This window comes from Myiozetetes cayanensis, unplaced genomic scaffold (genome assembly GCF_022539395.1).
Source record: "Myiozetetes cayanensis isolate MyiCay16 unplaced genomic scaffold, myiCay2020 scf24, whole genome shotgun sequence".
NCBI classification, from domain to species: domain Eukaryota; kingdom Metazoa; phylum Chordata; class Aves; order Passeriformes; family Tyrannidae; genus Myiozetetes; species Myiozetetes cayanensis.
In genome coordinates, this window is record NW_026087456.1 from 6,252,632 (window position 1) to 6,265,358 (window position 12,727).

The 12,727-nt window shown below is 40.0% G+C and overlaps 2 protein-coding genes across 2 annotated transcripts in view; both read right to left on the reverse strand.

Moving 5' to 3' along the window:
* Positions 1–311: 311 nt before the first annotated feature.
* On the reverse strand, positions 312–9,814 carry ADAD1 (adenosine deaminase domain containing 1). Its single transcript, XM_050320460.1, has 12 exons — positions 9,124–9,814; positions 8,512–8,709; positions 7,462–7,620; positions 6,868–7,032; positions 6,276–6,344; positions 5,642–5,764; positions 5,403–5,526; positions 5,050–5,220; positions 4,041–4,267; positions 2,896–3,133; positions 2,363–2,495; positions 312–1,815 (listed from the first exon to the last, which is right to left on the reverse strand). Exons 2-12 carry the CDS (start codon positions 8,696–8,698, stop codon positions 1,702–1,704), a joined length of 1,710 nt encoding a protein of 569 aa, XP_050176417.1. The 5' UTR covers positions 8,699–8,709; positions 9,124–9,814; the 3' UTR covers positions 312–1,701.
* A 355-nt stretch (positions 9,815–10,169) lies between these two features.
* Positions 10,170–12,727, reverse strand: part of BLTP1 (bridge-like lipid transfer protein family member 1) — an 88,574-nt gene continuing 86,016 nt past the window's right edge. The window contains 3 exon segments of the mRNA XM_050320458.1: positions 10,170–10,884; positions 11,572–11,737; positions 12,201–12,335. Coding sequence (XP_050176415.1) covers positions 10,668–10,884; positions 11,572–11,737; positions 12,201–12,335 — 518 coding nt within the window. The 3' untranslated portion in view covers positions 10,170–10,667.

Here is a 12,727-nt window from a genome sequence, read left to right on the forward strand (position 1 = left end):
CTGAGTTCCATGAAGTTTCAGTTTGTTGTTCAATCAACAAAATGGCTGAAATAACAAAAAAAGCTCAGTACTTGTACATATTTAAGGCTTCTAAGTTAACTACAGGAAACACCTTGGTGCTGATACATCAGTAAAAGTCTAAGTCCATATAGAAAAACAGCCCAGAAGTGTACAGAACACTCACACACATGTGGTATGTTAATGTATGTCAGATGTCACATGTATATGTATGCAGATATGGCTAAGACGCTGTCAAGGAAATTTATTGAACTTTTGACACCCCTGGAAAAAAGGCAACACTACGCCTGGAATATGATGGTCATTCTCCAGCATTCTTAGAAAAACACACATTACATGGAGCAAAGAGCATGAGGAGTTAAGTGCCACAAACAAAACAAACACCACCACACAACCTCCCAAGTTAAAGGATAGTTACAGAAAACCAAAGATCAAATTAGCGAAAACAAAAAGGCCAAGAACCAAGTAGTAGCAAGTCAGTGAGTTTCAACAACTTGACAAGTCCAGCATAAGATCATTCTCAGAAGCAACTCCACATACTAGTTACAAAATCAGATTAAGGAAAAAGAAATACTAGAAAGAGGAGTTTGTTTAGAATCCTGTAACAGCTTTCCACACTTGGATGATGCACAAAAATCAAGTAACATAATCGAAGTGTATTATGTAGTTTAAACACAGTAGTATTTCACATCACCACACAAAACCCAAGTATGGCATTTAACATCCTTTTCAACTTTATCCCAACGTTACCATATTCTTACCAGAAGTCACAAGGAAGCAACTTCCCCCTTGATGGGTACCGTTTTTCAGATCATCATGTACACAGAAAATTTTGTGAGGACTTGTCAGCACAGTGATGAAGTCATCTGAGGGTGGGGAGGAGTCCAACTCATCCACAAGCACTAACATTGACGGGTTCTGGGGCAGTCCAGAAAGGTTGAAGGAGCCTTGTTTCTGGTGACTTCCATACCACATCACATTATTTTCCTACTTACAGCTTTGACACCCGTAGAACACTTTAAATCCACCATCAATAGCCAGTGATTGGCACTTCACACTTGATTGACAGCTGGTAACTCGAAGTTTCACATTTGCAAGTACACAGACTACTTTTTAACCCTTCTACCACAAACAGTATATGGTAAACTAAAAGCCATTTGGCAAACCCACACTACACAAAATACTCTTTGAAGAACTACCAAAGGATGGATGCCTACAGAGATAGAGCACAAACTGCTCACTGTTGTTTCTGAAACAGATTTTCACATTGGTAAGCTTTTTTTTCTTTTTTACAAAATCCAGCCTTTACTGGTATTTTTTTCTTTCTTGAAAGAAATATATGAAAAAGGTAGGGGAAAAGAAGAAATCAGTATACAGAAATTCTGAAACAATTAGGAAAAAAACATGTTAGTGACTCCATGAGGTGGGATTGTGTGAGTGGGGGTGAGGGAGCTGAAATTACAAAACTGTTGGATACTCCTACCTCTGAAAAAACATCAACTTTAGGAATAGACTGAACTGTTACAGATGATTTCACAACTGCATTTAAACTGAAAAGAAACAGTTCTGGAATGATTTTCTTCCTCTGAATACAAACTTACAATTAAACATTTTACTAATCAGAACTATTAGTCTACTGAAATAGATGTTCCAAACTGACTTCACACACAATCCACCTCCCAGTCAGTTACTGAACTGTTCAATATGTGGAGACTTCATGATCCAGGATCCATAGCTGTGCTGCTCTAAGTAGGTCTGCAGCAAGCTTTTAGCTTCTTGGTACAGTTGAGATTCAGCCTAAAACAAGAAAAAGGAAGATCCTGAAAAATCTCAAGAATTATGGTTACAGAGATGATGGTTACAGAAACCTGTGTTCTTTATCATCAGCATATAATATGCACAAGCACAAACGTTGTAGAAAACAGAAACTTCAGATCTTACAGTTCCTCTCAGACAATGAGAGGAAGTTTTAGACTCTAAAAACACATCTTTTTATATGTTTGGAAATTTACTAAGATAATTGTTCTAATAAACTTTTTTTTTTTCAGTGTCTTTTCTATTCCAGTATTACCTTTATACAGAAAATAAACATTCACTATCATTCAATGCAAATCTAAACACATGAAGAGTCAATTAGCAAGCAATTTGAAGTAGTTTTTGAATCATTAAAAAAAGGGTCTCTTGCATGTTTTGACAGGAGGGAAAAAACCATACACATTGTTAACAAGCTGTTCAGGTGAAGCTGTCAACAAAACAGAAGGACAGCCGTGGCTATCACACCAGCTTTCAGAGCAGTCACTAAGGAGACTCCTCAGTCCAACTGCCCCTCCCCGCAGCAGCTCACCTTGGCTTCGTGGTAGGTTGCAATCCGAAGCAGATCACTCCGTCCCGCTTCCTTGGAGAGCAGCCTGAAGCGACTGAACATGGCGGCCTTGCAGAGGCGGCTGGCCATGCAGGTGCTGCTCCGGAACGGGGAGCTACAGCCGCGGGGAGAGAGGAACAATACAACTCAGCAACCAACTCATTACAGGCAGATCGCTCTGATTGTCACAGGGTGTTTTTTTCTCCCTCTTAACGCTTTGTGAATACTACCCAACTGGAATTCCAATGCTAATTGATGTGTTGTGAAAACACGCACTACAGCGAACAATATCTCCATATGTAAATATCTCCATTCAAAGAACTGTGGTATCCCGCTGTGAAGTTGCAAGAGCTCTAAAACTGCATCTCATCCTAGGGTGCATTCAGCTAACACAGGAGAGAATGTCTCTCATGCTCTGGCCTCCATGCATAGCTTAAAAACTGAATAGTCCAATGAATCAGCACAGAACAACTAGGTTAACCATGATTTCCAAGGAAATGAAGAAAAATGCTAACCTTTCAATGGTTTTTCCACTTATCCCATCCACAACCTCCACGGATGCATCTGTCAACGTCCAATTCAGACTAAGAGACCGCTGGCTTAAATCTGTTTGAACGGGCTGTGCAGCTTTCACCAAGTAAATATGAGATCTGTTGACCAGGTAAGGCATGGGAAGCTTTGATACAAGTTCATCATCAAGACGCTTCTTTATAGTTATTTCTAGTCCTTTTGTATCCTTACAATTTCCATTTCCTATTAAACAGAAGATCAGTCACACATGAGTACATTAAATTGAAAAAAACCCCAATAAAAAACTAAGAATGTAGATGTTTCTGCAGATGTTTCTGCATTCTTAGAAATTACACTACAGTTATTTTTTCACATAAAATCAATGTATGGAAAGATCAGCAGATGAGTTCCAATATTCAATTTACAGAACAAAAATGATTTCGCACTTCCTTCTCCAGAGGCATCATTATTTTCACTGGATGACTTCTTTTCTGAATAATTATCTTTCATCAATTCTTTTTCTGCTCCCTGCAGAAGACAGCACTAAAACAGAACTTGGATATTCCGGATTAGAAGATATGCCAGGGAGTTTGCCCACATTACTCCACATCCAACAGCACTGCTGACTGCCTATAAATAAATATACTTTGGTCCACTGCATCTCAAGGAAGTGTCAATATTTCTATTATAAGGCTAATAATAATTACATATTATTATGTTTACTTTGAATGTTGCTTAAGTAAGCATTTGAGAAGTTTTTTTATTGCTTTCAAGTAATGAAATCACTAAAAACTGTCACCTTAAAGTCACCATTTCAGTGAAGAGTAAACACAGCATTTGTTGCATTTGATTTTTTTCTCAATATATAAAACTTGATTCATTAGAAGTAGCTGAATTTCTTCTGTTACTCAAATATACAGCAAAGGAAGGGCTGGCAATCTGGCAAGCTAAAAGAAACCCACAATGACTGAGTTTTACATTAGGGCATTTCGAAGATGAGTGAAAAATATATACACCCTTAGCTCGTTCTCAGAAAAATACTGTAATTCTTTAAAGAATTATCTTGGTTTAGTTCATGTTTTATAAAATGCTAATCAAACTGGAACACGAAAACATACCAAGTCCCCACTGAAATTTGCATCAAACTTACCCACAAGAATATTGTTGATATACACTGGTTCAATGAAGTGACTCAGCAAGGCTCCCTGAAGACCAACCACCTCCCATTTTGTCAGCTTGTCACTGCCCGACATGCTGCTCACTCGGACAGTTTTAGGGGGACAACAAACAGCCAGGTAAATCCTGCCTTCCAGAGCAACATGGAGACTCAGTTGTTCACTGGCTTCGTAAGCAGATACAGATTGTGGAGTGAGATGTCTACAAGTAAGATGAGAATGGATTTCAGTGAGAAAGCACTCTGAGAGATTACTGCAAAGTGGTATCTAATATATTATTAGAGAACAAACACCTATTTTTGGTTTAAGTAAGGTAACACCACCTGTTAGTAAGTGGCCTCACTTTGCTACTCAATGCACTACTTGCAAGTAGCTCCCTCATAAAAAATATCTTTAAATAACTCTATACATAAGTCAATCCACTGTATTAGAAGAAAATACTTCTCTGAGTTTGTGTCAAGACAGGACACACCAGAAGGGGCAAAAAGAGAAAGCGGTGACCTGTGATTATGTATTTCAGGGTAGTTTACAAATGCATCCAGTCTCATCAACCAAGTCTGTGCAGGAGCTACAACAATGAAAGTCACCTAAAACATCCTGCAGTTCTAGCAGAAGGAGCTCCTGCAATGAACTGGTTGTGACTGTTGCTGTTGAATATCAAAACTATTAAAAAAAATCCCAACTTTCAGAAATTTAACAGAAGTTAGAAGTGTAAAGATAAGCACAGGAGTGTATTTGTCCCACCGAGGTTCTCTCATTACCTTTCATCTACAAAGCATAGCAGTAGATTTCTCTTTCAATTCAAGGTTTTTTGTGCTCTAATCTTGTGGTGCAAAGGATGACATTAAGTCATCACACCCACTTGATCAGGGGTTAAATTCATGATTTATTAGTATTTCAATTGCATGAGAAGGAGGTTAACAGATAGTTTTCTGTAATAACCAATCTGCCACTTACAACATCTCAGAAAACCATGGTACTTACAAATCTGACTTTAACTGAGCAGTTCCTTTTGGAAGCTGGTTCATGTAGAGAGAGAGAGTTGTATTTTGCTTTAGGGTGAGCAGTTTGGAGCCTGGTGCTGTACAAAATATGGATCTCTCTGCCTTTGATGGGTTTTTATTATAGAACAGCAAGAGATGTCTGTACAAATATCTACAAGAAAGCGTTAAAGTAACAGTAAACGTCAAAAAAAAATACTTTGCTTACTAATACATACACATTTAATTCACATGATTCAAAAACAATCCACAAGATACCAGCTATAAAATGCAAGTGCAAAAGTAAAACTGAGAAGAACTGGCTGCAAAGGGAACTGTGTGTAGGCACCTCCTCACCTAAGCAGGGAACGCCTGGCAGTGACGATGGCGTGGCTGTCGTGCAACACTCTGCCGCAGGGCTCCAGGCGCCGGCTGTAATTACACTCCCCTGTTCCCAGAGCCACAACCTCGTGCTGTCCACCTAAAGAGAGACGTTGTGGGAGGTTCACCTGCTCTGGTGGCTGCCAGGTGCCCACCAAGCTGCTCTCTGGGAACAGCCCAGGCTTCCCCAAAGCTCCCAGTGAAAACAGACTTGCCTTTCTCGATGATGAAGGCAGCCAGTGAACTCCCACAGCTTTGGTACTCGGGGTGCTGGGCAGTCAGGCTGGTAAATACTTCTTCCAGTGTTTGTGAAAGTTTCAGATATATAGACCGTCCTCCTAAATAGAGCAACAGAAACCAGTAAGACAAATTTGCAAGTAGTGGGGCAAAAAACCAGATGTGAAAAACCACTTGAAAAATTATAAACCTAAACACATGGTGTAAGCACTACTATCAACACATACTTTTGGGATTCTGAAGATTATCAGGATTAAAAAATAAGTTCAAGAACACCTAAATACTTTATGCTTTCATCATTCATTATAAAAATGCAGCACATGGATCAATTTTGATCACCTACTGCACACTAGTTCAAGTAAGGACAGAAATACTTTTTATTTATACTGTTTATTTCTGTCATCAGTTCACCACCTAAATTCAAGCCATTTAATGAAGCTTCCACTTGTGGAACCAACTTAGTGACACTAATTCTTACAGCCTTCTTCAAAGAGATGTTTAAAATAACAGTTCCATACAGAGATCACTAAATGTATTAGAAAGAAGAACTATAACAAAAAAAGGATCTGCTGGGTAATTGAATCAACAGAGAAAAACAAGATTCTTCCTTACCAACACAGGTCCTTGAAACACAAGCAGAGTTTGCTGGAGTTTGGAGCTCAGCAGGAACACCAGGAAAATCTAAGAATTTAACAAAATTTTGAAGTGAGATGGACACTGCTTATTTCTAAATGTGAATCTCACACTTATTTACAGCAAGTCAAAGATTCTAATTCCCTAAGAATTTACTTTTCTGTTTGAAGTCCTTGTAAGCTTGCGACTTTAGACAGCAAACCTTGAAAGAAGATAAATATTATAGTAATTGAATTCTCTTTAAAGTAATAACTCAGTGGGGAACCCTTTTAATTGTAAAAAATCAACACCACTTGAAATGTACTTCACGTTGCTGTACCTGGTGAGTAGCAAATCCAATGAAACAACAAGTAATTCCTTCAGAATTCCTGGCTCTGTACTACCAACTGATAATACACAAATGACAAAGGAAAAAACGAGTTTCAGAACCAAAAGACAGATCTGCCCAAAGGAATAAAAACCTGACAAAGGCCCTGATGCTGAAGCAGTTAATAAACCCACAGAGGTTTTACATAGAAAACCTTTAGGCCAAGCTTTTTAAGCTCTTATTAGGTGTTAAAAGGATCTTTACCTGAATCTTCAGAGTTTTCCTCTGTATTCTCCAAGCTAAGTAGCTCAGCAAGAGCCAGTTTAGCTGCATTTAATTTAGCTTCCTTCTTGTTTTTTCCCAGCCCAGTCTTGTAGCAAACACCATTTACCACAGCACAAAAGGCAAAATAAGGCCTGATGATATCACCTTTAAAGGAAGAAAAAAAGCAGCTGCAATCACTGAAATTATTTTAAGGTAAATTATCCATAGCCTTATGCTCTTATATTAATGCCTAGAACAAACACAAGACAAAAAAGACAATTTTGGCAAAACACAACTCGTATCTTTCACCTCCATGAGGATTTCAGCGGCTTTCATGTTATGCACAGTTCACAAAGTTCTGGCAACAGCCAGAATTCTACACAGTTCATCTAATCAGGTTCTGTGGCACTTTGTCACGAGACACAGCTGCGTAGGCAATAAAAGGGCAGCCAAAAAGCAACATATGCGAAGGGTAGTGCAACCAACAATAAAAAGAATAATCTATACTAGTGCCACCAATACTAATTGCAGAAATCCAGACAATCTCAAGGATAAGCAAATAATTAGCAAGTATTTAGGAAAAGAAGTATGTACCTGCCACACTAGTTTCTTTCAACTGAAGTTGTATGTTATGCATTTGGGCAAACAGATGCAAGGCAGACACTGAGTTTATTGCTCCCTCTTTATATTTTGCAGTCAACTCCTTTAGGTGTTTCTGTGAAGGAAGTGCTGACAACGGGGGTGCGTGTGCCCCTTTTTAAAAAGAAAAGGTTATTAAACAAAGCTGAGAACGGAACACGCTGAGAGTTTAAATCTGTTTACAATACATGCTTCTTAGAAGAACAAAAAGCAACAAGACGTAGAGCGCTACTGCTTTGCACTGAATCCTACATTACCACCACCAGCAATTCTGAAAAGGTCCGTATATCCTTTTAAAAGCAGTAAAGCTTTGCCTTCCCATAGTAAATCCAGCAACCTCTGAATACAGTTATTACAAACAAACACAACACATATCTCCCCCTCCCTCCTCTTGTAACCCAATGATCCAACCGAAGTTGCTGATGGCAGATTCAAAACAGCAGAGCCTGTGGTTTTTCACATGAAACTATGCAGCAGTGGAACTCTCTGCTGTAAGACACTGTAAAAGTTTCAGCAACCACTAGATGGATAGAATCTATAGCTTCAGGGGTGTGATATACTCAGGCGCAAGTTATCTTCCAACCAAGAAGAACTAAGATAAATCCTTAATTTCAAGTCGCATAAATAGGTGTCTTTATCTCAATACAGCTATTTGAAGTGATGGATTGAAAACACATCCTGGACATCTGGAACTGCAGTTTTCTCAACGATATCAACTAAAACTCATGCAGCAGAACATTGCCAAAACATAGCCTATACCTCTACACTACTTTCAATGTCTAACTTGAACTTCATAATCATGAAATGCTGCAGACCACAGACAAATTACAAAAGCCTACAGCAAATCAGTAGCCAACCTGCAGCACGCAAAAACACAGCGAGAGGAGGAACAACTAGGACGAGACGCTGAGAAAGTCACTGAACAAAATACAGTGATAAGAAAAACAAGCAGAGGGTTTCAACACCATTAGCAGCTAATCCTGATTTATAAACTGAAAACTATACCTGGATTTTGCATCACCTCTGGTTGACTGCGCCACTCGGAAGGTGGAGGATTCAGCCCTGCAGTCACGGGCTCCTCGAGTTTCTTCCTCAGTGCCCGCCTGAAACCCTCAGGTGGCAAAATCCTTTTTGGTGTGGTGTCAAAGGCGGGCACCCTAGCACCCCGAAAACAGCCATTGCTGCTCGCCATTTTCTACCAACCTAAGGAAATTTTAACAAGTAAAGCTGTGAGTGGTAAAGACGCCCCGCAAACTGCAGCTTTCCCAGCTGAGCTGCTTCGCAAGAGCACCACAAACAACTCGCGCTCTGCCTCCCACAGGCTGGGGCAGAACCCAGAACTCGAGTCCTTCCAACTCCTTCCTTCCCTGACCCGGTGTCCCCTCCAAACCCTCCCTTCCCATCCGACACCACCAGGCTGGAAGCCACCTCTGCTTTTAGTTAACCACCTTCCCTCACGCAACCAGCTCCAAGGACACGACAAATCCTCAACCGGCTCTCGACGGAGTGAGGCAAACCACGCACACAGCAAAACGGGTCCCTCTCAAACTTCCAGGACCCCAGCTGAAGGGTTTGTACCTGAGCCCCTCCTCCTTTAACTCGGAAAAACACTCTCACCTGCTGGGTTCGTCCCGCTGGGGATGGTTCCTCAGCGCCCGCAGCCGGCGGGCAGGCGGAGCGCGCCTGAGGGGAAACGAGGGTCGAGGCGCGGGGGAGGGAGGTCCCTGCCGCCCTGAGGCGATAGGTTCGGACAGCCGAGGCTCCCTCACAGCACTTCAAACCGCCCTGAGGGGGTGGGTTCGGACAGCCGAGGAGCCCTCACAACACCTCAGACCACCCTGCCAGAACCTCTGTCCGGCGGGCTCTTAGAGGCGGGGAGGTCGCCGCCCAGCCCCTCCCGCCATTTCGTGTGAGGCAGCTTCCGGCGACGGGGAGCGGCCGAGGCGCGAAGGGCTGAGGGGGGAGCTGAGGGGAGCGCGGGGCTGCTCTTGCGGCATGAGGGATATGTGACATTATCTTAATAAAGGGTGGTCTTTAACGTTTGATCTTTGTATATGTTCAAGCCTAATCGACAAGAAGGGGGACTTAGTCCGCGAAACAGCAATTAAGAAGCTCAAAGTGATGTCCAGGTGTTAGAAAAAACAAATCACTTGCTGGTAGAATTGCCTCGTTAAGGTTTAGGGGCTTGACACGCTCCGATCATCTCAGACCTCGGGGGAGGTTAACAAAGCTTGGGGAGAAGGATATACCACTGATAGTAGGCACAAAGAATGCAGAATTTAACAGCAAGTGTAGTGAAATCTGCCCCAGCTGGGTAAAAGGTAATTCCATCAGGGGCAGATCATGACTACCCCAGACCACTGATCCAAGAAACCCATCAGCTCAAAAGAGACAGACTGAGCATGCAGGCTAATTAGCGTGAAAAGCGAGAGAACAATTAACCAATAAAAGATAGAACACTAATTAATCAGAGAACTATGTAACTTGGAGGCAATGAGCACTAATTCCCTTGTTTGCCAAAATGTATAAATAGTTAGTTTCCAAGAAAGCTCCTGATGCATGGTCACTGGGATTGACCTCATTTAAATCACACTCTATGCAAAGTTACACTTAAAACACTTTCTTCTTGTTGTTCACCTTTCTTCACTGAAAAAAAAATAAAATCCTGTACAGTAGTTAAATTTTATTACAAGTGTAATAAACTTCATGATTTTTAGCACTAAGGCAATCACAGTTTCATAAGTTATATATATATATATATAATTTACACCAGTCTACATTGACAAATCAATTACTGGTCACATCAACAAGGGGTTTGTGTTATGGCAAATAAAACTTTTAAGAAAATTCACAGTTAATCTGCAAGTATTGTAAAGATGCAGGATCATATTGCACATAATAAAACGGACGCTGAGGAGCAGATTTACAGTGTTCCAGCTATTCCTTCACAGAATGTACATTGGTCATCATCATCATCATCATGCAATAACTTCAAATACAGAATGGTATCAAGTACCACGGTAAACAGTTACTCACAATGTAAGTTTTAAATAGAGTAGCAAAAAGCTGTTAGGTTTCTCTTTAAACCATATTTAAGTTCTTAAAATATAATAAAACACTTTGATAAAATCAAACGGAGTTACGGTTGTCACATTGTATTTTTAATATTCTTCTTTGTCTTTTCCTTTCTTTTCCTTCTCATCCTGTAGTGCAGTACCAAGTTTCTTTATAAGGACTGACAAAACTTTGTCCAAAGGATCCATGACACCACGCTGCAGCCATTTAGGGATAGTAGTCCTTGCATGGTGAAAGCCCAGCTTTTGGAGGATGTAATCAACACCAACGGGATCAATTTTTCTCCCAGTCCAGGATATTAATCTATAAAACCCCAAATGAATAGAGAACTCAATCTCAAATATATAAATATGGCAAAAGGCATTTATATAAACAAAAATCGATTTTCCCCACTGTTACTTAGGACCAACTTAAGTCCAACAAGCATTGTTTCACACTTGATTTATACAGATAAGCTCAAGGTGATCAATGAAATAGCCTCTCCAAGGAAGAAGATGTTTAATAAGGCGAAAAACCTGACTGGGCTGCCTGCAGATCACGTTTAAATTGATTTATTACTACTGCTAACACAAAACGCCAATCATGTCAAGATTTGTTTGGCCTGGGCTCATGTGTTGTTTTTATATGTTAAAAAAAACCAAACAAAACCCCACATACAGAAAAGTCAGTTTCAATGATTATATACAGGGAGCAGTGAGTTGCTGCCATACACACTATTCTTTTGTGCTAAGTTTAAAGTGCCATATAGCAATGAGTATATCATGCTTTTTTTATTTTGAGGTGTTCAAAAACTAAAACTGGAATGCTAAAAATGGAAAACTGCATGATGAAAAACATGAAAGTGAATGGGCTCTTGTAGGACAGAGTGAAATTATTAAGTTTAGTCTTACCTGATTTTGAAGAGCCTCCAACAGTATCCTTAATCTGCGTAAATTCTAATCTATCAGTTAACGCACAGCCTAAGAGACTGCAGATAAAGCTGTTTGTTACCTGAGCGTGGGTTCCAAATGCCAAGTATTGCACATGAATTCTCTCCAGTCAACTGTAGTGTAAGTAATGCTTTCCTCTGCCTCCTTGTCAGTGGAGCTGTCCTCCAGAACACCAACTGAGTTCTTCTGCCCTGGTCGAGCAGCCAAAATGCGAGGAGGAAAAATTGCTGCAAAGTGGAGAGAGGAGAAACCCCACATTAGTCAGTCTCAAGCAGCTTGGTTGAATTCTCTTTGAATTTAAATAAAACAAAGGCACAGATTTCAAAACAGAGAGAACCACTTCGTGGTTTAGTTTTACAGAATTTCTAGTGAAGACCACATATTATTTAAGAATGAACATAACCAAATTTGAATGCTGCAACCGCACATATTCATGTAGAAAAATAAAGCATTCTGAGGTCAGAAAAATGCATGTCTTGAAAGGACTCCACTGGTGAAAGGATTACAATAAAAATAATAAAGCTTCCTAAAACAGTTTGCCATTTGTCTATACCATATCACAAAGAGAAAGTTAAACTAAACACCAGGTGTCAGAAGAGGAGCAAGATTACGACAGACTATATTTACTGTCAAATAATCTAATAGCTGCAGATTGTCAGAGAAGTGTTACCTCATAAAACAACAACTCACCTTTTTCTTTTTCTTTCAGATAAGCAGACACCAAGTCATGCAGAAACATGATCAGTTCAGCATCCATAGTTACACAGATGTGGTCTGTAAATTCAGTTACTACACTGCATTCCACCTTTGGTTTAACACTTGTATCTACAGTCAGATAAAAATAGTAGTATTAATACAATTACAAGCACTTACAGTATAGGTAAAAGTACATAGAATTTGAATACAAATCATTTAAAGATTTGAAGTCTGAAGATACCATTTTGAAAACAAGAGCATAGAATTTAGGCTCCTATCTCACATTCCCATTTTGAGAATGGCCCTCTTCTCTAAGATTTTAATAAATATAAGAAAACCAACCCCCTAGACACAGCCAGTGTGTAGTTTTAGTCTATAGTCACCAGTCTCTGGACTAGACCTTCACTCTCTTAACAGAATTCCCTCTACGTTTAATGTAGAAACACAAAATGAAATGTTCCTCCACATGAAATTTTATCCTCTCTTGCAGATTCTCAGATTAAATCCTCTTCTCTTACCAG